This window comes from Syngnathus scovelli, chromosome 20 (genome assembly GCF_024217435.2).
Source record: "Syngnathus scovelli strain Florida chromosome 20, RoL_Ssco_1.2, whole genome shotgun sequence".
Lineage (NCBI taxonomy): Eukaryota > Metazoa > Chordata > Actinopteri > Syngnathiformes > Syngnathidae > Syngnathus > Syngnathus scovelli.
Window position 1 is genome coordinate 5,804,799 of NC_090866.1, and position 27,638 is coordinate 5,832,436.

The 27,638-nt window shown below is 44.1% G+C and overlaps 1 protein-coding gene across 2 annotated transcripts in view; it reads right to left on the bottom strand.

Annotated features, from left to right (window-relative positions):
• Positions 1–27,638, bottom strand: part of LOC125989917 (kelch-like protein 29) — an 84,932-nt gene that overhangs the window by 48,650 nt on the left and 8,644 nt on the right. The window contains exons 3-4 of one of the 2 annotated variants that reach the window (XM_049756397.2): positions 20,518–20,599; positions 5,085–5,378 (exon numbers count right to left, since the gene is read on the bottom strand). In XM_049756397.2, the coding sequence (XP_049612354.1) occupies positions 5,085–5,339 (255 nt within the window). In that variant the 5' untranslated portion in view covers positions 5,340–5,378; positions 20,518–20,599. The remainder of the gene's footprint in view (positions 1–5,084; positions 5,379–20,517; positions 20,600–27,638) is intronic. The other variant, XM_049756396.2, reaches the window with a different exon arrangement.

The window sequence follows — 27,638 nt, forward strand, 5'->3', positions numbered from 1 at the left end:
CGAAGAGTTTGCAAAGTGCTAATGAAAAGAATTAGCAAAGACAGCTGTTGTCAGCTTCGAGGCTTGCCGCCTTGAAAGTAGGAGGAACCTGAACGATGGAGCAATTAAGTTTCTGTGGAAAAAAAAACAAATCCTGTAGGTTAACGTGTTTGTCTTCGCAATGTAAATTTGGTATTATCGTGCGGGATAGTAAATTCCACAGTCATTTGCAGAAGGTGTAAATCAATGTTTCCAAACAGAAAGTTTTGTTGAGATCACCTTGACTCATTTCTACAACTCAACATGCCCCCCAAAAAATGTAAGAGAACTAGTAGCAGTCTTAATTATATAAGTTAATTATGCATGTAGTTTTTAAAGGTGAACAAACCGGTTGCTCAGAATAAATTCTGGCCATTTTTCTCCCAATGGCCGCGCGCACATTAGTCTAATTTTATTCTGTTCATTTTATATTCTCTCCCGTTTTAAACACAGAGAGAAAACCGCACTGTATTTATTATTCTAATTTTTAATCATACCACTGCAAAATATTCACCAAGGCCACCAAGCCATTTTTCATGATTATTATTCTTCTTCCATTGATTCCGTTGTGGTGTCGTTGCTGTGGGGTTTCCCAGCCAGCCATTTTCGTATTCAACATTATAAATAATTGATCGCCTTTTAAATGCAGATTCTAATAGGGTGAGACTTAATCAGCCTTTTGTGGTCTGACCTCAACTCTGGCCCAACAAATGACTGAAACTCACTTTTTTTTTTTTTTAAATCTCATTAAGAGTTTTTGCCTGCTCCACTCTCACTAACCGGGACAAGCAGACGACAAGAGGCTTCTTGCTATCGGATTAAGTCTTGATGGAAAAACGTTGTTCTTCCCGTTCCTGTGTTGATGAATCAGTTCAGCGTGACGCACGGCAGAATTAAACACTTTGTTGTTTTTGGCTAAAAATGCGACTTTATTCTCCCCTCAGCCACCTTGCTCTTGTTTTTCCTCATTTGGGGTGAAAATGTGTGTAAAAAAAAAAAAAAAAAAAAAAAAAAGTCAAAAGAGGAGCGTGTTCACAGGCGTAAGATGAGAGCAATGAATTATTAATAATATGTGCGCTTCCGAGCTGGCAAATTTAAAAGGCCCATGTTGTCTTGTAGGTTTTAACTTTTTTTGGGAGAATACAAAAAAAAAAGGAAAATGAGTGTGTGGTTTCGACGAAGATTTAAAAGATAAAAATCTCTGCAGCAAATTCCTCTTTTTTTTTTTAACCAAACTTAAGTTAAATATAATTTAATAGATTTTTTTTGTCTATTTTTTCATTTTATTCTTCTCATTTTGATGTAGTATGGCTTTGTAAATATCTAATAGTTTTTGGTTATTTTTCCCATTTTTGTAATGTATTTTCTTTCATTTTTCTTGTTCCAAACTCAGTATGAATTGAGTAAAAAAAATTTCATCATTCCTCTTCCGCTAACCATTAACTCAATTTATTCTTCTAGTTTGCTCGGTAACAAAGTTAAAAGTCCAAGCGAATTTAAAAGCATAACTTCGAACAAAAAAAAAAAAAAAAAAGGCAAAAAATGAATTAGAGGTTAACGCGGTTAGATTTTCTTCCACACACACCAAATCAATATATAAGATTAAATCTATTTGATTAAACGCTACACAATACCTGCGGAAGCATTTCTGAACCCTCATCATCTAAATGCTAATTACTTGTGCAATTACTTTTGCAAAGTGTTGCTTCTCAACTCGCCAAACTATTAGCTTCAATTTGCCGGCTAATTGCGAGGCGGCGCGTTGCTCCACTCCTCCAACGCGTCTACTGTTATTTCCCACTAGGCCGTAATCGGATGACTGCGAGGTGCAGCCGAGGGAGGTTACAATCACATTGTCTAGTGCGTGTGCGTGTGTGTGGTCTTTGTCGCCGCCTTAAATCTAAAGCCTAGGAGACATTTATAAGTTATAAAAGGGAATTTATAAGGCAAATTTGCACACTCCACTCCAGCACCGTGACCACCACGACATCGATTTTTCCCACCCCCAGATTTCCATGGCTTGAAAGTTGTACGAGTCTTCTTTCCGACAGCGGCCTCACATCGGTGTTGCATGACAATGACCAATTTAAAGCAATGCAATTCGCTGCACAGCATCATTGACGTCTGATTTTCATCCATACTTGATATTTGTTGTATAATCACAACGAATCCCTCAACTTCTCATTACGGCAGTAATATTGATCGCACTTTGCAGAGGATGAAAAAAAAAAGAAGCCTAGGAGGATTATTATATTGTCTGTCTCCATGTGTTGCTGCATCGTTTGTGTTCTGATGTTGTTTATGACACAATGAAGATATTTCTCATCTGCCAAGAAGTGAGTTGGCCAGCATACAATGCACAAATTAAAATAAATGCAATTTGGCAGGTCGATGGCTCGTATTTCAAGACACCTCTGTACAAACGACTTCTATTTTTGTTGTTAGTTTTACAGGTTGGAAACCTACAACGGCTATTTGCACTTTGTCACACGTCAGCTCCACCAGCCCCAGACTATATCGAGAAGCCCTTAATGAGGTGGTACTCGTTGGTACTCTACGTTTGAGTAGCGTCCGCATGCGAGTGTGTGTGTGTAGTGTGGGGGTGGGCGGTCGTTACTTGTTATTTAAAGCTGGGCGAGAGCTAATTAAAGCATCCTAATAGCCACTATTGTCAAGTTGTTCATAGAGCGCTATCAGGATGCTACAGTGGTTATTGCACTTAATGCTAGCACGAAGGCATACTTGACAGCGATGCAGACGTCCCCCCAGGAACACACACACAAAGGCACACGCGCACACACTCGCCTTCCGAGTGCTGTTTTTTTGTACCCACTCCCAAATATATAGGGCCTCATTTCATCGGCTTAACGACCTCGTTTAAATGAGCTTAATGAAACGCGCTCAAGTACAGGCACGGCCACGCGGTGTCACGCACACGCACACTACGTCTTCATTATGAGGCCTGTCCGGTCCCCCGTGCAAACAGCACAACTTATTTATTGTCTCCTCTCGTTTCTTTCTGAGGTATATTAATGATGTTGGCCTAACAGGTTGCGTCCAAAACCTCGCAATTGCTTTTGTAAAATGAACTACATGCAACACGGATGTAAAGCAGTTGTTGGAAAAAAAGAATTACGAGTTCAGTACGGGAAAACAAAGGACATAAACATTTGTAGAATATCATCAAACGAGACACGTAGTCAAAATTGAGTACGTTGCAGAAGTTTGGGGTAAAAGAGTGGAAGATTCCAACCGGATTTGAACATGCGACGGGAAATCGATATTCTGCGGCCGGGACTACAACCTGACAGCTCAATAAGCTTTGGGAAAAAGGCGGCTGTTCTTTCTTACGCCACCGTAACTCCTTGAACATCTCGCTTTCCCTTCGGGGACTTAGCAGCTCAAGGCACCTCGGGTGTTTCACACGACGACAAAGCGGACGGGGATCGTTGGTGTGCCGCCCGGAACTCGCTTTGACAAGATGACGACCGGTCCGTCTGTCCGTCTGGCCTCCAGCGGCATCATTACCTCGTTCGGATACAATAAAAGAACTGATATCTCTGTGCAAAGTCCCCGGAAAGCTCTTCGTAGTGAGCAGTAAAGCCCCGTTATTGGAGGCGACCGGTGGTGGCAGGTAATGCAGTGCATATAATTCATTTTTGTACGTTAGAACGATGTCAAATTTATTCCTAAACACATATAGGGCCGAAGCTAATTGCTGAACAAATGTTTTTTTCTTTTTCAGGGAAAAGCGACTCATTTCCTTAAGTGATTAACCGTCTTATAAATATTAAGGCTCTCCATCAAAGTGCGACCGCCACGTTTTCTTTTTCATCTCTTCAATTATCGCATGAAAAACAACAGCCCGACTTTTGTGCGCACCGTTTCTTCATCGACGAAAAGGCAACCTCACCCTCATTTAATTAAATCCGTCAACAAATAGTATTATTTCGTGATTAGCTTGATGCGTTGACGCGCGTGGCGTCTTTAAGAGGACTCAGATTTTTTTTTTTTTTTTTTTTTTTATGGATGCAATGACAACATGGAAAACTGTTGGCAAATAATTAACAGAGGGACTTCAGACGAGGGGGTGTGGAACAAGCATCACTGCAAATTAACTACAGTCTGCCGTTCCGTGCGGTTAACTTTACATCGGTAACGGACAATAACGCCAGATGGTGCGCTTGTCACAAACGCACGCACACGCGCAGGTGAAAATACAAGCCGACGTGTCCCATGTCGCGCCAATCCACACTGTGATTGGTTGTGAAGATTATAGAGCATCACTTTTACACGTGTCGGAAGTTCCCGATGGGTATTCCCGACCCGCCGGTCGCTTTTATCCGATTTGACCGAATGGCAGAGGGGGGAACCGAGATGGAAAGCCCGGCACCGGAGGTGTTGGCTGGCTCCCGAGACGCCCATGTTGTAATTAAAGCCGAGGCGAGCGCTTTGGCTTTTAGACACGGTTGCTCTCCGTTGCCCATTTAGCAAAGAGCTGTTCAAAAGCTCTACGCGAGGAAGACGCGGTGGGAGAAAGTTCCGGTAAAAAAACAAATAAAACAGCATCCTGGGACGAGTGCTGTCGTAACTTGACCACACATCATGATCTGGAACTAACAATTGTTTCTCGTTTAGGGACCCATGCCCAGAGAGGCTCGAAATCAGCACAGATTTGGAGTTGGGAAGTAGAAAGTGGAATTAAGTCTGGTCACATGCCAAACTTTTTGAGCCCTATGGGTCACTGTAGTTCGTGCTTGTTTGATTTCACAGGAAAGTCAGACTGTCACTGACTGAGGATCATTTGCATAGCCAAATTGGGGGGGGGGGGTAGCTCTGAGGACAAGCCTCGCTCTTGGCAGACTGAGAAAATGTGAGATGAGAATGGGAGGGGAAAATGGTTTGGCAAGAACCGAGGCGTTGACGGGAGCGGTTCGGATGGCAGGCTCCGGGAGACAGACGGAGGCCAACCATGACGATGGGCGAGCAGAGAAACATTTCCACGGGAAAGTAAGACGGAAAGCAAATCGCGGGTAGAAACTTGATAGAAGTGATGGAAGTCTTACCTTGGTCGACGCCGAGGCCACTGAGCCGGCTGCCGCAATACCTCGCTTGACCGCCACCTCGCCGGCCGATGTCGTCACCACGACGGCTGTCGGAGTCGGGAGCAGTGATGGGATGACGGGAAGGGGGAGGAGCCCCGGGCGGTTGTTGCCGTTGATGACGGCAGAGGCACAGCTATGATTGGCCCCCCCATTGTGGAGGCGGCGCTCCCAGGGTGCTCGGTAGTCGCGTTCAAAGCGGTGGTGGTGGCGTGACATCACTTCCTCGTCCTCTCAGAGGGAATAGCAAGGGCAGGCCTGCCAGACAAGCACAGCCAAAGGTCACATTTGTGTCTTTTGTTTTCAGTATTTTTATATTTAGCGCATCTGTGTAGTTGAACAATTCACTTCAAATCATTCTTGGAGAAACTGTTATAATACTCAGCATGAAAATCTCCTACCCCAAAAATGAAAACTGCTGTTAAGCAGTTGGCAGAGCTGCAAAAAAAAAAAAATATTGAGATGTCACTCTCGAATGCTTTTTTTTCCCCCCTCCCTTCACACCGTCCGCCTGCCTGCCCGCCTCTCCCTCCCGCCTCCTTTAATAACCTTGAATTTTCTGAGCGGCTACAGTTGTATTACCTCTAAAAATATGCGAGGCGTAGAGAGGAACACGGTGCTCGTCCGGCGGAACAATGACGGCGGTTTGTGCCAGCTAATATTCTCCCTTATCTCCGCAGCTCCACACTTCAGCCAGGAGAGAAGAGGGCAACCGGGTAAATCTTCCACAACATTGGTAGAAAATAAATACGCTTGGGGTTTATAGATATATAAATATATGTGGGGAGTCGATTTGACTAAAAACATACACACGTACACACAAAGTCACACTATCTCATGCAAGTGGCAGCTGCACGACGGGTGTCACCCAAACAAAAATCACGCTACGCTTGCGATTGTTGAGGCGAGCAGATGGATCTGAGCTTCCTAATTAGCGAGTCTTAAATTCTCTGCATAACTAAGAGTCGGCTTTTAAAAGGTCTGCGTGAGTGTGCGTGTAGGCGGGTGTACATTGGCTGGTGGCTCAGATATGGACCGAGCGAGGAAGAGGAGGAGGAGGAAGAAGATGAGAAGGAGGGGAACCACACCTGTGCGTTCTGCCAGAATGGATCAAAACTTAAATTCATCACAAGCGCCCTAGGGATGCGCTGCCAATCGCTATTCGGCCATTTTGTGTCATATCCAATCAACCGCAATGGGAGGAAAATCTGAAACAAGGGATGACAACGTAACGCGTATTAAAAATGTCTTGTGCGGGTGCTGATGTATTGAATTGCTAACTCGGGTAGCCTTAAAATGAGCTGTGAGATCATAGATGTATTAAAGAATTTTACGTTAGCAACCTCACAACATTCTCAGCAATTAAAGTTTGTTTATGAAGACATAATTATTCTTACTGAATGTTTTTTGGGTTTTTTTTGGCATTTATTTCCAGCCAGACGACAAAGTCGCCGGCGCACTGACGGGAGTTGATTAGCAGATTTTCTCTTTTTTTTTTCAATTTTATAAATAACTCCTTCTTGTTAAAGATGGCATCTGCCCAGTGACACGTCGGGCGTGTGCCACACCAAAATCACGCGGGAGTACGCTTGAAGACGGAAGGAATGCGACAGATGGATGTTACCAGACAGTAAATGGCGTTCAGCAGCAAAAAAAGTGTGTGTGTCAATGTGTGTGTGTGTGTGTGTGTGAGCTAGAAAGGACGCCAACATATGTGTGCGTGCAAAATTTGCTATGTTTGCTTTTTGCCGCCACATTCCTAATCTGCCTGCTACCGATACTCCCAAAGAGGACAGACTCCATTTCCAATCTGTGATCGGGTTTACTTCTATTGACCCGGTGGCAGTGCCGCTTCACACACACACACGCATGTACACACTCGCTGCACTAATGATCAATTCATCCATCAGGCGTACGCACGTGCTACAAATGAGCCTCGTCGAAAGTGGATCTGCTGTAAGTTCTGCAGGAACAAGATATTGCTGTAAATGAGCAGCTCCCATGAGACGCACGCACGCGCAAACAAAGCAGTGAATCTGCTGACAGATCCTCCAGGACAACACAATGTTCATCCTGACATTTAAATCGAGCAGCGGTGCGGGAGTAGAAACGTCAAAAGCTTCACGCGCACACGAGCAAACAAAGGGCAAATATGCCCTGCAATAGGAACCTTTTCTCCTTTTCTAATTGGCTTTGTTGACTGAGAAAGGCAGGACTTTCTTAAAAAGCAAACTAATATTCACGGAGAAGGGTCCAGCTAGACCAGGAACAGGAACAAGTGCAAATGTCTGAAAATAAAAAATTTACAATGATAGTTCAAGTCGTGCTGAAATCGTCATTTTAGCTCAAAACATATTTTCCAATACTGTTTCCACGTTGTTTACTAAAACGTGAACCCCGTTTACCTGCCACAACGTTCCTGGGATTGATTCTTCGTATTAGTCACCACAATTAATCCTGGCGCTTAGAGGAGAATTAGTACTTCTACTACGATTGCTACAGCTCATTAGTGCACTGGAAAAAAACAGGCAGTCAGTAGTGGGCCCTGTAATAAATATAGGACATCTCGGGGAAGAAAAAAAAAAAAAAAAAAAAAAGCCTGCAGGCCAAGCTGCTGTTTTGCAGCCCAAATAGCTTCTGCTTGGGTGATTAATGGCGACACGGAGGATGGCTCGGCTTAAATAGTTCCAGTTTAACGGGACAACTGGGAGGCGTTTGACTCACAAACATGTGAATTGCCAGGTAATCGGCGGGCAGGGTGGCTAATGCCCATGCAACAAAACATACACAGTAGCTAACACCTGCCGCTATGATTGTCCGATTGATTCTAAAAATAATCAACAAATGTCATTTTTGCCATGTTTTCTGATTGCAAGTGCTAATTTGCTTCGCTAGCGCAACAAATACTGAAAAAGAGTGATTCGTTAAAAAGTTCGCATGAGACCAGGCAGACATGGACGTTCTTAACAAAGACATCCCCTTCATGACCCTTTAGTTGAATTTAATCGAGGTCAAACGAAGCAAAGTCTGCGTTCAAAAGCAATCATAGGGAGACTGACGATTAAACACCGAGTGCCGATTAAACAGTTCACAATGTAAATTTGGTTCAGAAAAGATAAAGGGGAGTGTCAACATTATGTCACATTTTAAAATATCTCTCTCTGCAACCAGTGTGACATAACACTGCATTCATCTGCTCCTTTTGTAAAGTCCAAACAAGGAGTTGTTGTAGTGGAGGCAACATTCTCTCAATAAGTGAAAATTCTGTCACTTTGCCTTCAAAGATGCCAAGATCCCAGGAGTGGTTCTCGCTTTCACCACTTATCTCGCATCCCGGGGCTTAGCTTGCCCTAAAAGGCCTTCTTTGTCTACGTTTTACATCGGTATGAACACACGACCTTTCAGATACGCACGGCGAGCGCCTGGAGTGGGATTCTGGAGATTAATGGCCCAGCACATGGTTGTGCCGAAGGAGGGAGGAGGGGGGCTCAAATGACCAAAAAGGAGTATTGATCAGGAAATGCTGGTCATAAAAGTACTACAAGTTGCCATTCCCTTTATTTACGAGTGTTGAGGAACCCAGGCTCAAATTGTTTTTCAATGCAGGAAATAAAAGTCGAGGTGTCTGAAGTGTAAATATTCAAGTAACATGGGGCTCTACTTCCGCCACTGTAGTAAAAAAAAAAAAAAAAAAAAAAACACGCGCCTTTTGCGCCAAGCAGCTGTGCTACCCAGAGCGCGAGAGCTCATTTCCGACAATTGTCTGACATTTTAACGAGGGAATGATTGATCCCTTCATCACAAAATGACCAGCGGATTAGCCGATAATTAAAATCTGTCATTAGCGGCGGCCTCCGACGCTAATTTGTCATTGCTTACAAATGATTTAGCAGCCCGACGCTTGGCAAAAGGACGTGAGCCAAACCTAAAAAACCCAACACCTGAAGTCTACGGAGCAGATTAGCCGAAAACATGATCTTCGTGCTCGAGCAAGGTACAGAGTGATTGTCTTTAAACCCACCCAGTAGTCCGATTGTTGGCGTGAACAATGCTGAGCCACGGTTGACGGGATTAATTAACAGGGATTAATTTTCTCGACATTCTTTCTTTCACACTCTTGTTTAACTTTCTCCTGCCGTCCAATAATCTGCCAATTGCCTCTGCGGGCTCTGGATTAAGACAGTATGTGTCCGTCTGCATAGTCTGTCAAAAATCTAAAAGAATTTATGCATTACCTATTACTTCTAAAATAATGATATGAGCCCAGCCTATAGCGTTACCTTGAACAAACCTAACCCCAACGCAAACCCAAATCATAATCCCCCCCCCCCCAAAAAAAAAAACTTGCGCCCTTGTTCTTCGTCTCCCCTCCACTAACAAAGAGAATCATCCACGCGAAGATGAAGAAAGGGAGCGGCGAACACTGCCGGACGACATCAGAGAGCCGATGTGAGATAAAGTAGGAGAAAAAGATGAGGAAGAGGAGGCCAAATGAGAAGCGAGCGCGGAGAGATGGAGGAGTGGTAGGGGGAGAGGAAAAAAATCCCCACACATGTTCTTTCATCAACACAAGACCGCGCTAAATCACTTTCCTGGCAAGAACAGAGCGGCTGCTATCTCGCCTTTTTAATATGTTGCCAGAGTGACGGTGCGTGATACAAGATGTGGACCAGGAGGTGGGGGAGCTGGAGGGGGTGGGGGGGTCTTCTGGACGGGGGAGGGGCTATTTCAGCATTGTTTTTTTCCCCAGTCATTTATGCTTAATTTTATTTTTAATTTTACAAGTTTTCCTAAAATATTTGTTTAACTTTACAACAGAGTTTTTTTTTGGGAGGGAAGGTTTGAATGTAGTGATCTTTGTCTTAATTATATTACATTCATATATTGCAAAATGATCCGAAAATGGCTGCTTCAAACCAAAATGGCTTTTTGAGACTTTTTGTGTGGGTCTAATAAATTTCTTTTTTTTCTTTTTCATTTTAGTTTCATTTTTTTATTAGTATCAGTTTTTTATATAGTGAATATTTGTCAAGTTCAAGATTAAAAAAGGTCACAATAAGTATTGTGCAATAAAGTAAACTACAGGAATCATCGTGATACGGTGTCATTGCTTGTGCGCACACACACACACACACACACATACACTGGCTTGGCTGCCTTATCTCGTGTCCTTTCTCATAGACTCTTAATGCATCACAACCAGCTTCTCTCTGGTCGCCGAGTGTCTGCTATGATATGGGAAAAAAAAGAAAAAAGAAAAACATAGTATTACAGTACATCGGTACAAACTGGGTGCAGTACTCCTGCGCAGGTCACATTGATTTAGAGGATATTGAAGCACTTTCGGGGGGGGGGGGGGGGGCACCTTTCCCCTCTCCAATGTGCACCACCGCCATCATCCAAGCGAGCAGATTACGCCCCGACCCGGCAGCTTGACCTTCACTTAACTACGCGCCCATCACGCCGCGCCTCGTGTTTTATTGACTTGATTCCATCTCGGCGTCTTCAAAACTGGACAGCAAATGTTGTTACCCAGAGCGTCTCCTCCGTGCGCACACACACAGTGTTTGGCCCCCCTTTTAAAGTGGCGCTAAATAAGTAATGGGCCGTCTCATCGGCTTTGGCTAGCCACTAACCGGATGGCTTACAGTAAAGGGAGATTAATGGATGCAGGGATGGAGATAAACGGACGAGTGGCCTGTGACGACGGCTAAGTGACTTATAGTATGCGCCGCGCGCCACTTGGCCGACCGCACAGCATCCATTTGTGTGTCCCCAGAGCAGAAACGTGCGTAAAAAATGACAGAGGGAAATCAGAGCTTGTTGTCACAGAGAAGCTGACCTCCATCCATGCTGGAGAGGTTGCCAACCCCTTGGGCCAGTTCAGAGCCAGGTCACGCTGGCAGAATATTTCTTATTAGAATCATTTGTAACTTACAGTGTTGGTAATTTTCCCTTTTTACCGTTTTGATTGCGTTAGCAAAAAATGGTCTGTGGCGACTTCACAATAACAAGCTAAGAGCTTTAATCCTCCACTACTGAATTTTACAAGTGGACACAAAGCAGTCAAGAGAACCCATTTGGCAGAGTGCTTTAATGGTGTGGCTGCGGTTCTTAAACACTTCCATTTATTGCTACAACACTACTTGGAGTTGATCTCGGAATGTTTACGATGGAAGAAATGTCACGCTCAAAACCGGCGAGCCTTTTAGGATATCCTAGTTTTAGCTAGCTTTCTGACACTTTCAGTGTGACAGCCGCATATAATTAATGTAAACGTAGCATTGTCTTATCCCACGTTTCGCTCCGCCAGTTCCACATCCCCGCTAGCAGCGCGGTTGGCGGACCGAAGGACGCCGGTGACCTCGCGCTGATCAATTTGCTCAATTTAAGCTTAATTAGCCGCCTACGAACGGCACAACCAATCCATCTGCCTCGCTCCGGCTCTAATCATCTTGACGCCATGCCGCCATTCTGGCGCCCTCGGAACGACAGCAAGGTTATCTTGTGACGCACAAAGTGTCCGGCGCTGCTTCCTCCTAAGCCGGCTTTTTAACAAGCGCTCATTTACGAGAAGCCGGCACCGCGGGCGCAATCAACAATGCCCCCCCGGGTCGTGCGTAAAGACGCGGTAAAAAAATCCGACTGGGTCCACTATGGAAAAGCAGTTTGGGAATTGGTTATAAAAAGACGCTCCCGCGGTTGCTACAAGGGAGCTTTGCAAGCACGCAAGATAATGAACGTCTCGGCGGGAAACGTGTTCATAAATAAAACAAGCCGCGGTACAGCCGCATGGCATTTACTGTGCTTTTTCCTGCAGAATGGGAAATCAATGCTAATGGCGCACACGCACACACACACACAGAGTAAATAGGCATCGCCCGGTGGCACTTTGACCTATGGTCGGTGAAGGCATGACTGTGCATGAAGTGAAGCAAATCCAGAGGAAGTGCTGTTAAAATCTCGACAAAATGCAGTATTTGGTATTCCGTACGAGGAGACAACCTGGAGCCCCTTTCCGACTGATCTGATTATTAAGCCAGTCTACATTTAATCGTGCAGTGAAAGGGCCCTAGCCGTCCCTCTTTTATGGCGAATCCTTCAAATTGGGAGGATTCCCTAGTCAGATTTGTCAAAGTACCCATTAGGACAATTTTGTATTGAATTGGTATCAGGGACTAATTTTCATTTGTGGAATAAATTTAAGGATTGGTGAGATTTCTGACAAGACAGGTAGGTGTGAGAGAAGAGCACTTTCACACCACCTGGTATCTATTGAAGCGGGAAAAAAAAGGTGACAGAGGCAATGGTGTCGGGAATGAAGACTCCTGGCTTGGGATTTACGCATCATATATGGATGTGACTTCTCTAGCGGGGAACAAATGCCCGGCATGTGTTGGGCCAAAGTAGGAGATGAAAAGTCGCTGTCCAAAACTGTCATCGGGGATGAGCGTCATATCATTGGTCAACATAGAAAATTGCCAGAGGGACATCAGCTAAGACTTCTTGTGACCTTTTAAGACTTCTAAAGATGACATTTTGCGCTTGTATCCGTCCAAATCAGACTCGCGGCTTGACAGGGGACTCGCTTTTAAAAAGATTTAAGAATGGCCATATCTCAAAGGGAAATGTTGGGAGCGAAAATGTCCCTATCGATCCAATTTCTGACCTTGGCTACCAGCGCCAGATTAGAACTAGCAACCTACCCGATAGTTCTCTTGAACTGACCTTAGGATAACAAGGTCAGGGTTTCACCCCTAAAAGTTTGAGAACCCAACACTAACATCAGCGAGACTGAAAAGCGCTATTAAGGAAAAAAGGAAACCAACTTAACAGTGTCTCCGACGGCGGACGCCTAGTCTCTTCATTAATGCATGGAAGCGAAAAGTAGGGGGAAGAAGGTCATGCTGTCCCCCTTCTCTCGGGCTGGTGTGCCAACGAAGAGAAGGAGAAAAAAAAAAAAAAAAAAATCACACCGACATCGGAGTTAAGAGCTCGTCAAGTACGAGGTAATGAGGCTACTTGGAGACGGCGTCAGACTTCAAGGTTAATGGAACACCTGCCAGTGCAGAGAAGAAAAAGATAACCCAGGAAGGTTTTGTGTCTCATTTTTTTCTCCTCTTTGACGCATAGCCTCCAGACGTCACCCAACAAAGTGACGGGGGAGTCAGCGGGAGGCGATGAAAGTCTCTTCAACGACATGAGTCACAACCCGAAGGTGAGGTGCAATCAAAGGGGCTCGCGGTAAAATTCGGATTGACTGGAGGAACGATCAGGGTGGCGGAATGCTTTTTTCCCCCCCATTAATCAAGCCCTTTTACCCAATAGACAAATATTGAGACGAGGATCAAACAAGCCGCCGGCGGCTTCCTGCTTCCTCTCACCGGCTGGCTGACGGAAAACGGCCCACTGAAAATTATGCAAATGCACATCAGGCTAACCAACGAGAAGGATGGCAAATTAGCGGGCTGTTTAGTCTCGCAAATGGCGCTAAAGCAGATGAAGGGCCGCCGCCGCCTGATTTCATTATCTGGATGGAAAATGGCAAGTGGCAAAAGATCTACATTTAAGAAAATTAAGAAAAAAAGGAATTGCTGCAACATTAGCAATTTTTTTCTTTTTAAAAATACTATCAACCAAAGACAACAAAAAAAATTATACACAATTACCATGATAACCAAAGACGAAAACGAGATATCGGGTCGCGAGAGGGCGGCCGTGTGGTGGGGCCAACAAGTCGGAATATCAAATTAGTGAAATGAATGCGACAAGACAAAGAGGTGAACGGCAAATGAAAGTAAAGAATGGGCGAGCATTCCAATAATCAATAGAGCGTGACGTGAAAAGAGAAAGCGGAAGAGAGAGAGAGCATATCACTGCTCATTAGTCAGAGCCGAGCAGGAGCTCAAGCCCGAGCAGAAAGATTGTCAGCGGCTCGTAATCAGATGAGCGGCGCCACTCATGAATTCCGGCAGAAGCACACCGACTATTGTCCTCCTCCTCCTCTGTAGGAGCTTATCACATTCTCATCCTCTTTGTGCTACAGCTACAAAACTCACAGAAGGGGCTCCTCATAAAAAAAAAATGTATGTTTAACAGATATTATTCAGGACCAATGAAGATAAACATTGAAAACATTACAAAACACTCCCATCCGCACTAGCTATGTAGATTCATTAAGCTGATGACATTTTTTTTTTTTTTTTTTTTTTTCTCATACTGGCATAAAACAAGATCAGCTACGTTTTGAGGAGCCGTCATGGAATCCGAACTCCGCAACCTCCATCTGAATGCTACGAGAGCAACATACAAGACCGGCCCAAAAAAAAAAAAAAAAAAAAAAAAAAAAAAAAAAAAATCAATTCTTCCTTTTCAAGCTGCCCATTAAAAGGCGCCGGGGAGACGTGGAGCATTTGTTGAAGACGCACCATTACAGCATATTATGTATTCTGTTGCGAGGGCGCCCGGCATGCTCCATTACACTAAACCGCCAAACATGAAGCAGAGTCCATTCTATGCCGACAACAACGAGAAATTAAAGCCCACTAAGAAATTCCGGATGAAATATTCAAACACTGAATCAAAAGAAATTGAGGCCTATAAGATGATTGCTATAAAAAGTTGCAAAAGCCCATCCGAGACGTTTTCTTTGGGGTTGGAAGCGGCGCTGCTGCTATTGTTACTCGTCTCTTGGCATTGATAAAATTCTCACTGTTCTTTAATGCTGCGTCTGTAAACAGGCCCATACAGTATCATAAACACAGAGTACGGCATACCCCTTTAAAAAGCCGCCCTCAGCGGGTCTGATTCTGTCAGAACCACAGCACAGAACTCTCAGTCAGGCCGGACCGGCTGGGGAGATGAGAGTCTTTGCACCAGCGAGCTGTAGTGCGTCCATTCCATTTTCAACAAGCCCACACAGTGTGAAGAAGCCTCCCAGCCAAACGATACAACAAACTGGTGTCATGTTTTCATCCGAACAAGTTCAGCCAATGAACTTTGTATAAAAAAAGTTGAAAAGTGTTTTAAATCATATCAGAAGAATTCTACATCAGTAATACAGGTTTTACTGGTTGTCTAGAAAAATTATTCTTTAATTACTACTGTAAAAATATTATATTACTCTCACTGCGTGTACACCCCCTTCCCAGTGTGTTCCTAATACAAGTTGGCTTTTTCTCTTTTTGTAGTGGATGCATTTTGCATGAAGCGGATCAAAAGAGCCGCCTCCTCATCTGATCCGCCTTTAAAGCCTTCGCAGAGTTCAAAGTCCGTTGCCCACCCTTGGACTCGGTTCCCATTCCTGCCAGCCTCCTAAAGTCAATGAACACTGGCATAGAATCTCTCTATATAAAACTGTCAACATTTGAGGCGCCAAAGGAGAAAAGAAAAAAAAAATCTTGAGGGTGCCAAGAGAAAAGAGCAAAACAAATAAAAGCCAAAACTACTCCAAGAGCATTCTTTCTCCTTCCTGCTGCCGCTTGCTGAGCTTTCTACTTTCAACTTTTAAAGCCCTCGCCGTAACTGCTGAGGTGTGCATCCTTTTGTTTCTGCACAATCGATAAACACAAATGGAAAAAAAAAGACGGCTAAAGAAGCGAATAAGAGGAACATAAGGCAGAAAGGTGATTCTTGTGTGGGCCAGCGAGAATGTCGAGGGCTCGATTGAAGTACACTTTCATGGGAGCTCATTTTAGTATGTTTCTAGCGTAGAACAGCCAAAAACATCCCTAATATTCACTACAGATTTTTGATAAATATGACCATTTCCAAAAGACTGAAAGACAAAGACAAGAAGGCATACTCACTCATACGCACACTGTATTTTATGTATCAAGTGTTTCTTTATCCATGTGCAAACATACTTTCGTGCTTACTTGTGTTTGCATATGGACTTGTTTGTTTACGTTGCTGTTGTGTGTACATGTGCTGCACAGTCCGTGTGTGTCTGTATGTGAATGGGTGTGTGCGTGTGAGACTGAGGTTAGTTGAAGTGCAGAGAGAGAGAAGTGTGTCATCACTTCTCTGGTCCCTCATGACTGCTGTTTGCAGCCAAGTGAAACACCATCACTGCCATAACCGACAAACACACACAAACCACAACCCCCCCTAAAAAGAATACACACCCACGGGCTTTTGATGGCGCTATTTCACTTGCCAGAGTATAAAGGCACTAAAGGATCGACTCGTCGTGCGGTTCCCTTGGGTTTAGTCGACACACGCATCATATTATTCTCTTACACACACAAAAAAAACAAAAAAAAAACAACAACATCCAAGTCAATCTTGGTTATGACATAATAACATTAGCGCTCATGAGGCTAACGATATTTGATGGGGATGAGTGTTTTAGAGGGCTAACAAATGCTATAAATAATGATAACCAAAATGGATTTAATGCTGAAAAAGATGCAGAATGTGCCACATAAGGTATATCAAATAACCCTAGTTTATCATTTATATTATGCGCCGATATTGTGATTTCTAAATGTTCGTAAAGACAGTCAACGTGCAAAACTTGCCACCGGGGAGCTAGTGAGCATGCTAACAAGCCCCAAAAAACATCTCAAACTGTGATAGTTGTTATAAACAACCATTTCTATTTGTACTTAAAGCTGCAAAGTTAGGTCAAATAAATGAATAAAAAGCTAACAAATAACACTAGCACCATGATGATAAAAGGAAAATGGGCTAAATGTGCCACAGGAGGTCGTGAGCATTTTAACGGGCCTCGGAAAAAGAGATAAAACCACAACGCGTCTAGTTAATAACCATTGTATGCTAACCGGTCCCTAGAAGACATCTAAGAACCACAATAACCATGACACTTCTAAAAGCTGAAATGTTTGTAAACTAAAAGTTAGCGCCATGAAGACGAGTTGGCTAACGTTGCCAACAACACTAATCACGGCTGTTAAAAAAACAAAAACAAGTGTTGGCATTACTACACAGTTGTACAATGCTTACAAAGAGCATCACAACATGGATGGACTGGAAAAAAAAAGTAAACTGTGCCAGGGGAGCTAGTTAGCCCACTTACGAGCATGCTAACACGCAGCAGGTGAGCGGATTAAGCATATTTATCGACTTTTTGCAGACACCCAACATTTATTCATGAGGGCTAATCATTCAGAGTGACATTTTACAAACACTGGATGACACTTTCTAACACTCTTTAACCTGCCGCCAGGATAAACATTGCAATTAGCCTCCGGTCCTTGCATCAAACATAATTGAGCTCGTTGACTAGTGCGTGTAGAATGAGAAGAGGGAACAATCCAAATCATACAAACACACAAAATTATCTGCTGGCCAAATCCATCTGCATTACGGATCCACAGATTCCCAAAATGTTCATTTATCAATGCGGGAAGGGCAAACAAATGACAAAAATCAGGGAAGAGATCGAATCTGCGTTTTTGCTCAAGAGTGAAATGCAATTATAAAGCGAGCTACGACACAGCAAATAAATTACAGCTCCTTGTCAGTTTGTGCTTGTTTCTCGCTGAAGTCTTCCAGAGAGTCAGATTGCATTTTTCTTATCTTTCTCTGTTATTTACGGTTGCCATCATGTGCTATGACAAAGTCAGTGTGACGGCAGCATATTGAGCAAATCTAATCAACATGACTGTTAGTCATCTAGAAAGACAGAGCAGCCATTTAGAGGCACTGCTGCTGTTCATTACCAACTATCGAGTTAAATTGCAGCCAGGCTTGTGCAGGATCACATTCAATAGCCCAAGTTGATTGCCAAATCTTATTCTGATAACAAAATGAGCTTGAAATGGAAGTCCGTAACCCTAACGCAAGCTTGAAACCCGAATAATTTTTCCGTAGCAATCCGAACCTTGACACAATGCCTCCCTCTCTGTTCTTGCGCGAGCGCTCCTCTTGTCTCCTTTGTGTGAGGCTGTGAATGGGTGCTTTGACCTCTGACACATGAGCAACTCGAGTCCATCGTCGGCGGCCAGATGAAAAACACACGCAGACATTTTTTACTCTTACCGCAATGGCAGTCAACAGCAGATTAGATCATCTTTAGTGTGGAAAACTCCCTATAAAACGTTAGTTAGCGGATCTTATTGGATTAATCAAGCGTAGTACAGAGGTAGCACTTAAACGCCGACATAAATGGCAAAGTCCAACACAGGAATATGAAAACGATTCTGAAGCGTGAGGAGCATGTCATTAGGTAGATTAGGAGAGGAAGGAAGCCTGGGCTACTTAAAGGTTGAGCTTCCCTGTCTTGAAACCCTAATCTGAAACCACAACTGCGCCTCAAACTCTCATTTGAAATGCCCTGGCTTGAAACCCTAACGTGAAACCTGAACTCATGCTTGAAATCGATGTGAAGAGGCTCATCGTGTCCATTTTTCATCCTTCTCTGAATCACTGGCGAAATGACAGTACAAAAAGAAAGTTGCAACCCCGTGGAGGAGGACGAGGCCTAAACAGCGAGTGGCGGCAGCACCAGATTCAATTTGCAAGCCCAAGCGCCTTTCGCCGTCTCCACGCATTTGCCGTCTAAGTTGCGTCGGCGCTGTGAAAACCAAAGCATATATGACACGGCGGAGATTGCTCTGTCCAAAACGCAATCATCCAGAGGCGGTACCGCGGCGCTGATGAATTACCACGGCTTAGGAAAAGACAATGACTTGTCAAGCCGGCCGCCGATGGGCTGTCCGGAGGCCCGAGGGCGCCGTTGTTGCTGCGGACTCGCAACACTAGGAAAGTAAGCGGCGGGGGGAAGCTGAAATACAGCTTCCACAGCACAAGGCAATGATAGCTTAGCGCTAGCTTAGCACATTATAAATGACATGAAGTAGAAAATAAAAAACTCCTTCGTAAAATCAGACTCGTCTCGGGATGGAAAGTCATGTCGCGTCTAATTCTGGCTCGAGTTTGTCACTTGGGAAAAAAAGAGTGACATCGTGTGGTGTTTCTCCTTGCTCAAAACAGAGCAAGCACTTAAAAATAGATATGGCAAGAGGTTCGGCGCAGGGTCACTGGGAGTTGGCGGCACAGCAGTCATCTTGATAACAACAGGCAAGGTGGCGTAAGAGGAGCGACATGCCCGCCGGGCGACCCCCTCCAGCGGAGCTGCGCTAAAGTGCTGACTCGTTGCGGGCCGGTGGAAATACGCGGTGGTACGAGCCCCTTCCCGCTCATCAAATAGTAATGGGCCCTGTGCTGCGGTCAGGTTGCCGCGGTGGGGGCAGAGGGGGATGCGGCGAGGTCACCTCACGGTCACTAAACACAACGAGCGAGTACAACGGGCACAGTTTCTGAGACGAAGACATTTGACTAAATGTTCTAAACGTGTGTTTTCTCTTCGTCATGATTGTTTTATAGCGTCAGTTCGCTCGTGTCCCGGTTCCAGTTGCCGTCATTGACACACGTACAGTTTCCTCTACTCCACTACAAACATAATTAATTATTAACATATTAATCGCCTTGTCAAATGCAAGCAGTCAGGAGCAAGATTGCTTATCACAAAATAATTCACACTAAAATCTTGGAAAAGTGTCGCATGCTAACCTGTGGCTTTTTGAATTCCGAATGCCAGTCAGCGACGTGGCCTCCTGACAGTTTTTGTACATGCCTTGCAAACACACTTTTCCATGTCTAGCGGTGAAGCGGACAATTTAATTCTCGATGACACCGCATGTGTCTGAACGGTCCACGGGAGGACGAGAGTTTTTAGACAATTCTGGTCTCTATTGCTCCGTCTTGCACGCGTGCCACTTTAAACACGTAGTCAAAAAGCGAACGATTATTTTTATGCGGCGTGTCATGGGCAGAGACCTTCGCCCTCGCGGTAAAATAGTGGCAATCATGAGAAAGGCGAAAATCGGATGAGCTACGAGTTCGATTCTTAGTTGTAGTTATTGGTTGGAGACAGAGGATAGATTTGAGTTCTACAGCTAATTCAAGTTTTGCGCTTGGAGTTCTCCAAGATGACAGCCCTGACATCCCAGCTGGTGTGCGCTTACGCTCCTCCAAACAAAAGCAGCAGGGTGCTCTGTCAACATCCACGAGGAATCCCCGCGTCTGTAAAACCGGTTCTCCAGTTATTGGTGTTCGCTTTTCTTTTTATGTTTTTTTGATATCGAGTCAACTGAGACGCTAACATTGAGGCTCGTTTTGGTGCGGAGGGGCAGAAAATGAGCTCGGGGCTCACGGCTTGGGGCAGAGGGGGCTCGGGGCCATCCATCTCTGCTTTCAGGAGTGTTGACAAGGTCACAGTCCCTCGGGTGCGAGCCCTTGGGCCGTAACCACGGACGCGCAGACAAACTAAGAGCTGTCATTCAAGCAAAGGCGGTCACACTAGATGGCAACGGGGGATAGCCAGACACCTGCTGTGTGTGCGTGTGCATGTGTGCGTGTGCGTCCGCACCTTGGGAGATATCAGCAGACATTCAGAGGACACACCAAACACTGACTGCTGACAGTGAGGAAATGTCTTCATTGCAAAAAGGCTGAAAAATAAGAATCGGGCACATGCATGAGCCAAGTAGAGACTTTTTGGATTGAAAAACGGTCAGGTTCTGGTTCTAGTTTTTTTTTTTTTTTTTTTAAGTAGATTCAAAGTAAGAGACGTTTTGTTGAAGAAACATTGCAGTAGTTTCCCATCGAAGGGGTTAGCAGAGTTGTGTGCTGATCTTTGACCAATCAAATTCCCCACAGAGGCGATTGCGAGGAAGCATAATGCTTTTAAAACTTTTAAAACAGACAGAAAACAGGTCAAAGTTGAGGCCAAATATCACAATTAGAAGTTTTAACCATGTCTTTTTCTTTGTCTGGAGACGAATGCGTTATCAAAAAGCAATTATGGATTTTTAAGCACAGCAGAGCATTCGTTGGAGATTTTCCTCTTTTTTTTTTTTTTCGCAAAACAAAACACAAGTGCGAAGTTGGTCTCCAATAAAGTCTCCACACTGATAAATAGTCTGCACCGGGACACAACCAAATAAATTATTCAAACGTATACCTTGCTAAAAACAACAACAAAATGAAAACAGAGGGTTTTGTGCTTCTCTTCGGCTCCCACGTTGCCATTGATCTCCTCCCTGCGGCTCCTCGCTTGCTCGAAAAGAGCGTTAGTCACCCGCAGGCCGGCGCGCTGTGTCGTGTTTTTAAGATTTTATTTCACAGCGGCAAGCTGCGCTCGGCAACGCCGGGCTAATCAACTTAAAATCATAAAGCGTCGTTTGGTGGTGCAAGTGAGAAAAATGCCGCCTTTAGCCGTGTTGTTGATCGTCTGGGCCTTTTGCGACGTAGCTTCATTATTAATTTCTGTGTATACCGTAACGATGAACATACAGGATTCTCATCACAGTGTGACATTGTTCTCATCCTTGGCCCAGCAGGGCTCCCGTGTAGCTAAACAAGTTTGGGCGCAACATTTCCTGTGTATAAAAAACAGGGTTGTAAGATCAATAACCCCCTCGGGCTGAGGGAGCCAATCTACATACGAAGGGGAGCTGACTCAGCGTTCAGCCTGGGGGCTTGAAAGAATGATTGCTCTACAAGCGATAAAAATGCACAGCTTTGTTGAGAACCCTCCAACGGAAGAGGACCAAGAGTGCAGTGTGTAAATAGGCACTCGCCTCATCAGACATGTGAGTTGCCCGTGCAACAAGCTCTGAAGTGACAGCCATCTTATCTTATTTTCACTCATGGTGTTGACTTCTGAACTGGGAGTTTGTTAGCTTCACCGTAGCTACCTAATGCTAGCATTGCAAACAGGAGCCTTGTTATTCTCAATTTTGTAGAATAATGTTACATTTTGGTTATTTAAACAAAACGCCAACCTGGTCTCATTAGCTTAGCTTGGAAGGCAACATCTGGATTTTCGGTTAATCTAACTAAAAGCCCTGTCAAAAATCTGCTTAGCTGTAGTTAAGCCCCTCGGGCATTTTATTCGATTGTGCTAAAACGTACTAAAATTAAAATTATTTTCTCAAGCCTCGTTTTAGTTCTAGAAGAGACATGTCTGGTCTCTAGCACATTGTAGGTGTAGCAATGCCACATATGGCATCAATTTGATATGACGGGAAATTATCTGTGTCGAGGTGTCCATCATTTGAATGAAATGTCACAGCACAGTTGGAATGTAATTGCTGGCCGGCCAGGGTTAGCGCAGGTCTACATAAAGTGAAGAAAATGGTGTGAAAACATGGTGCATTAAAGATTTTTTTTTTTTTTGCTTTCGCCCCATAGCAGGATAACATCAAGTGTGCGAGAAAACGCCACCGCCGCCGCCTTTTTGAGCAGTTGTCTGGATTTGAACGAGGCGGCAGATGTATTTTTTGCTCAAATGCCACGAGCCACATTGGCTTGACTGGAGTGAACATTGTTGACAATATTACATCTTGAATAAACATCAGTACTGGATGGTTTTAATTTTAATGCTACAGCGAATCGCACTCTAAGTTTCAAGATGTAGGTATGACGTGCACTTTGTAAACACGTTTGGGCTCTTTTCCTATTTTATTTTTTTAAACAGAGCAATAATCCCTCATATTTTAAAGATTTGTCACTTGGGATCATTTCTGCTGCAGCACTTTTAGGCGCTACGGAAGAAAAATCCATTCTGGTGCCAAATTGTCTGTGATTGACATAATCCTTCATAAATCAGTAATGGATCATTTATTAATCATGGCCATCCTATGCAGGGTACATCCAGACAAGCAGATGAATTAAAAAAAAAAAAAAAAGGCCTGCAGCTCATTGTTCGGACTGCGCCGCTTGTCTGGGGAACGTTACCGCTCGCCAGCCTTTTCCACATTCTCCGATACCAACGCCAAGGTCGTTCTCCTCCAGCAACCTGTAGCTCTTAATCAGCCGCATCGCTCTCATGGGCTCCGAGCAAGCTAGCGGAGAACGCTAACGAAACCATGCATGCTCCACTGGGGACAAATTTGGCTTTGGTTGTCTTGGAGCAGGATAGCAAATTGCGGTACAGTAGTTATGTTGTTTTAGTGAAAAGTCACAAAAAACATTAGGAAAGACTGGGTTACTGAAAATTGGTACAATAAGGATCTCTTTTTTTTTTTTTTTTTTTTTTTTGCTAGCAAATTACCCTTGTGCTCCAAAAAGAGGGTGCCAAAAGTAGTATCGAAGAAATCGGTCGCATTGGAACAATTCGCAGCTTTTAATGAAAGAAATATATCACAACTATGTTTGATCCCCCAACACTAGAGTAGCAATAGTGGTCTAGTATAGCTTGGCTGTTTTGGTCAAGAGTCTAATCTAAGTCGTGATTGATTGGTTGATTATGAGCTGCGTCCCAATACTTGCGTCCACGCCGCCTACATAAACACCTGATCTCTCTCTTTTTTCGCTGCCAGTGTTTGTGCTCAATAGCCAAGGCAGACATCTTATATTGATTGCTTTGTTTCCAGTGCAGCGATACATAATTCATCAAGCCTCACTGCATGTGTGTGTGTGTGTGTGTGTGTGTGTGTGTGTGCAGGTGTGAGTGTACAAATAGCAAAAGGGGTAAACAATCAATCAAAGTCAACACCTCCCCTTCACACAATTACCAGAAGTGTTGCGGTAAAACAAGAATGTTGCACTGTTTTGGTCCGGCCCATGCAAGATTATTAGACACATGTCATGCCCTCGCATGTGGGCAAGGAGAGTCACAGTCACTAATGCACTCTCCGATGAAAAATATACATGGCATTTTAATTGATTTAACAGGGAAAAAATGTATTTGGTGAATTGAGTTACAACCTTAGTTGTGAAAGAAATTCATCTTATAAGTCAAGGCACCACTGTCAATTAAAGTCTAGGTCCATTAAAAGAACACAAAGAGTTCAAGTGTGTTGAAGTTGAAATTGGTTCGGGGCCTCGTGGGTCCCTGAAGGCCAACCATCGCGGTTCCCAACCCAAACTTGAACGCAGTTACGAATCGGCCGGTTGGCGGATCGTTTCGGATATGAGCTCCGGCGAGTGCAAACGGCGCGTCGCCCGCCATTCGTAGACATTGATTAATCTCATCAGGGACCGGGCTGGACACAGCAGTAATAAACTGCAAATTGTCTAGCGGAGCTCACATCAAATCAGCGCCACGGGCGAGCCGGGCTGCCGTTGCCGCCAAGAACAGGCATGTCTATTCTGAGTTTTAATGCGATGGAGGTAATTAAGTACGTGCTAAACAAACTCGTTTGAGCGGAATCGCTAATAAGTAATAAACAAGCGAGACTTCCTGTTCCCGCTCTTTGTCCCCTGATAGGCATATTCCAAATAAAACACGCCCACGCTCGGCGAGAGATCTTCAGTGGAGGCCAAGAATTTTTTTTTTTTTAGATTTTCGTTGAAAGATTGCACCTACAAAAAAACTTTTACGCCGAGAGCACTGCTTCAAACCGGAGTGGCTGACTTCCTAGTCATGCCAGGATGTCATATTGCTTAACTTAAGCTAATGTGTGGCGCTAGTTTAAGAACATCCAAAATGTCACTAATGGACACGAGTGCGCCCATGAAATATTAAACAGGCGGAGAGAATCTAATCCCAGACTCAATTGAATAAATGAGAAAATATATTAGATTCATTTATTCAGTGACTCATTTGTGCGCCGGTGGCGAATACCAGACTCCTACGGTCCACAGCTAGCACAAATACAATATAATTAGTTCATATTTAATTACAAGTAAAAAAAAATCATCTTAGAAATAAAAAATGATAACAAAGGACTAATTCGGGCACTATTATGCTTTGAGTATCCTCAAACCAGTCACTATCTTTTCAAAGAGTGCCTTATCTCAAATGAATTGTCAGAAAAAAAATTCAAAAACCGATTAAAGGGACGATTAAGCCCAGAAATATATATTGTGTTGATCTTCTCCTTGGTGGAGGTAATGAAGCCATCCAATAGGCAACAGAAGGATCATCCTCATGTTTTTGGCATTGGCATGTGGACGAGGTCGGCGAGGCGAGCAGCAGAGCGGCAGATGGTTCGAGAAACACTGCCACCGGCTCCGTCCAGCCCAGCTGGGTGAGTGTACTTGGCCGTACACACACACAAACATGCACGCACACACACACTGCAGCCATCGAACAATGTGTTTCAAGCACCTGTGCTCTTCCGGCCATCTAAAGCGAGACACCATGACGGGAGGAGCTCCAAGCGTCGACATGACAAACATCTGACGGTCCAAATTGGAGCCCTTCACCGAAAATCAAGTCAAGGTCAAAAACCCCTGGCTCATTATTTGAAACACCTGAGACACGGGAAAGACACTACATTAACAGCAATCCAATTATATTTATTTGAAGAAGAACGATCAGGGACACATAGAACATATTGCAAAGATTTGTTTTGCCTGTTCACCGAGTCCTACTCATCTACTTTTGGGGTGAACCCAAACTGACTCGCTCAGGTTTTCACCTGGCGAAGTATCGAGTAGGAAGAAGACGAAGGACCGGCCCGTAAGCCCGCTGACCTACATCCAGACTGAACGGGGACGACATTAGCACGGCAATTAAAAGAGATGACAGCCGTCAGGCGGGGCGAGGTATGGCACATCGTCCTCTCCCGAGTGTAATAGCTATTGATTTTTGGCACGGGCAAAACAACATAGCCTCGAGACAGAAAGGCGAACCAAAGAAAGGGAGCAAACAGGTGCGTTGTAAGGGGAGGCGCTCCCCGAGGCTCTGCTCCCAATTCGCTCCATAGATCAGAGGACCAACTGAACAAAATGGTTTGAAAAGTAAGGAAACAAAAGTAATGTGTTTTTTTTTTTAATGTGTTTTTTTTTTTAAGTGTATTCAATAATATGGCTACAACTCAATTGTCTCATCACATGTCCATCATCAGAACAGCACCACTGACAAAATGTCTTGTCATAGTACATCCAACCACAAATGCTGATTCTGCGATTAAATGGGAGAAGGAAAGAACAAGGTCACACAAATGATTATTGGCTAAGATGACATCACCTGCGACAGTGAAAGTCCAAGGGCCTGAAAATGAAAACCCGCTCAAGACTCTCAACAACCTCTGGGGATGAAGACACCCTGTATGAAAATCAATAGCGAGTCGAAAGGCTTAAATAAGACTGCTGCCGACGTGCCGGACGTGCGAGATGAGAAAATCGTTTTGGAGGACTGAGTGCTCGACGTTGACACAGACAACAATGGATGAATACAACTTAGTGTCAGAATATTTCTCCCACTTTGAGGGGAACCTTTGACGTAAAAAACAAAAACAAAGAGCCATTTCATATTTGCGGCAGCGGCTTTCAAGCCCAAACAAACCGCCACAAAGGGGTAAAAAAACCAAAAAGATTTGCTGGTGTTCAGTGAAAGACCAGCTGGCTCTTTTCTTCTAGTAAAGTCGTTATGAATGCGAGAGCCATTATGTTGCCTTGTTGATTTAAGCCGTGTGTCTCAAATTCAGCTCAAAGCCACAGAATTTATATGAAAAAAAATATACAAAAAAAAAACAGTCTTAGCGGTGAAATCTCAGACAAAGCAGTGTTTTACATCGTTCTCACGCTACACTACAAACAAAAAATGCTGCTTACTTTAGTCAATAAGCTACTTAGCACTTAGCCAATCCCACATAGTCTTTAGCACAGGTATGGGCAAACTACGGCCCGCGGGCCACATCCGGCCCACGGGACCGTTTAATCCGTCCCGCCAACCCTAAATAAATTGTATTATTAAACTTTTTTTTTTTTCGGTCATTTTGCCTGCAATGACTGCGTTTCCCCAGTAGATGGGGAACCACTCGCCTGCGCATTTACTACCGGAAGCCGTGTCAGAAAGCTCGGTGCACACTCACAAGTGCGTGTACGTACTCAGTAGTACGGAAATGGCGCACTCGCGCTCTATTTGTAGCAGTGCCGAATTTAGAGCGTGGGCTGTGACGACAGCATTCTTGTAATTTGCGCGCCGAGCTTTCGGATACAGTTTTACGCTAAAGCCACCCACAAACCTTCCCCTGGAATCCTTCCATTAAAATGAGTCGCCCAAGGAAAAGCAAGGTGGACACTGAGTGCCGAGTGTTTAAAAAGAGTGGCCAATTTGGCTCGACGTACACGACGTGACGTTCAGCCACATGAACATCAACATCAAATGAACACTGAAAATGAAGGGGAGGCTTTCAAGTTTGTTGTAAAAAAATGCATTTTGAATATGATCTGTACAAATAGCAGGGATTGAAACTAGCGACCATTCTCATTTTCAAACATTGCAGGATGCTCAAGGACATTGATGCACCACCTGTTTGTGACTAATCTTAACCTTTAAAGTTCTTAAGGCTTATTTTAAGGAAGTGTTTTCCGTTTCCTCACCTCTGTTACCAGGTGTTTGTGAGTTAAAACTCTGCTCTGATTTTCAGATACACCTCACAGTGTTGCCGTTTTGATTACTTTATTTGGATGTATGCTTTCACCGATTTTTCAAGATGATATATTTGGTCAGAATGTTTGCCGTTTGATGTGACCTCATAAGATAAACATCTTTCCTTAATCTGACCTGCAGGCACTGAAGTGATGGAGACT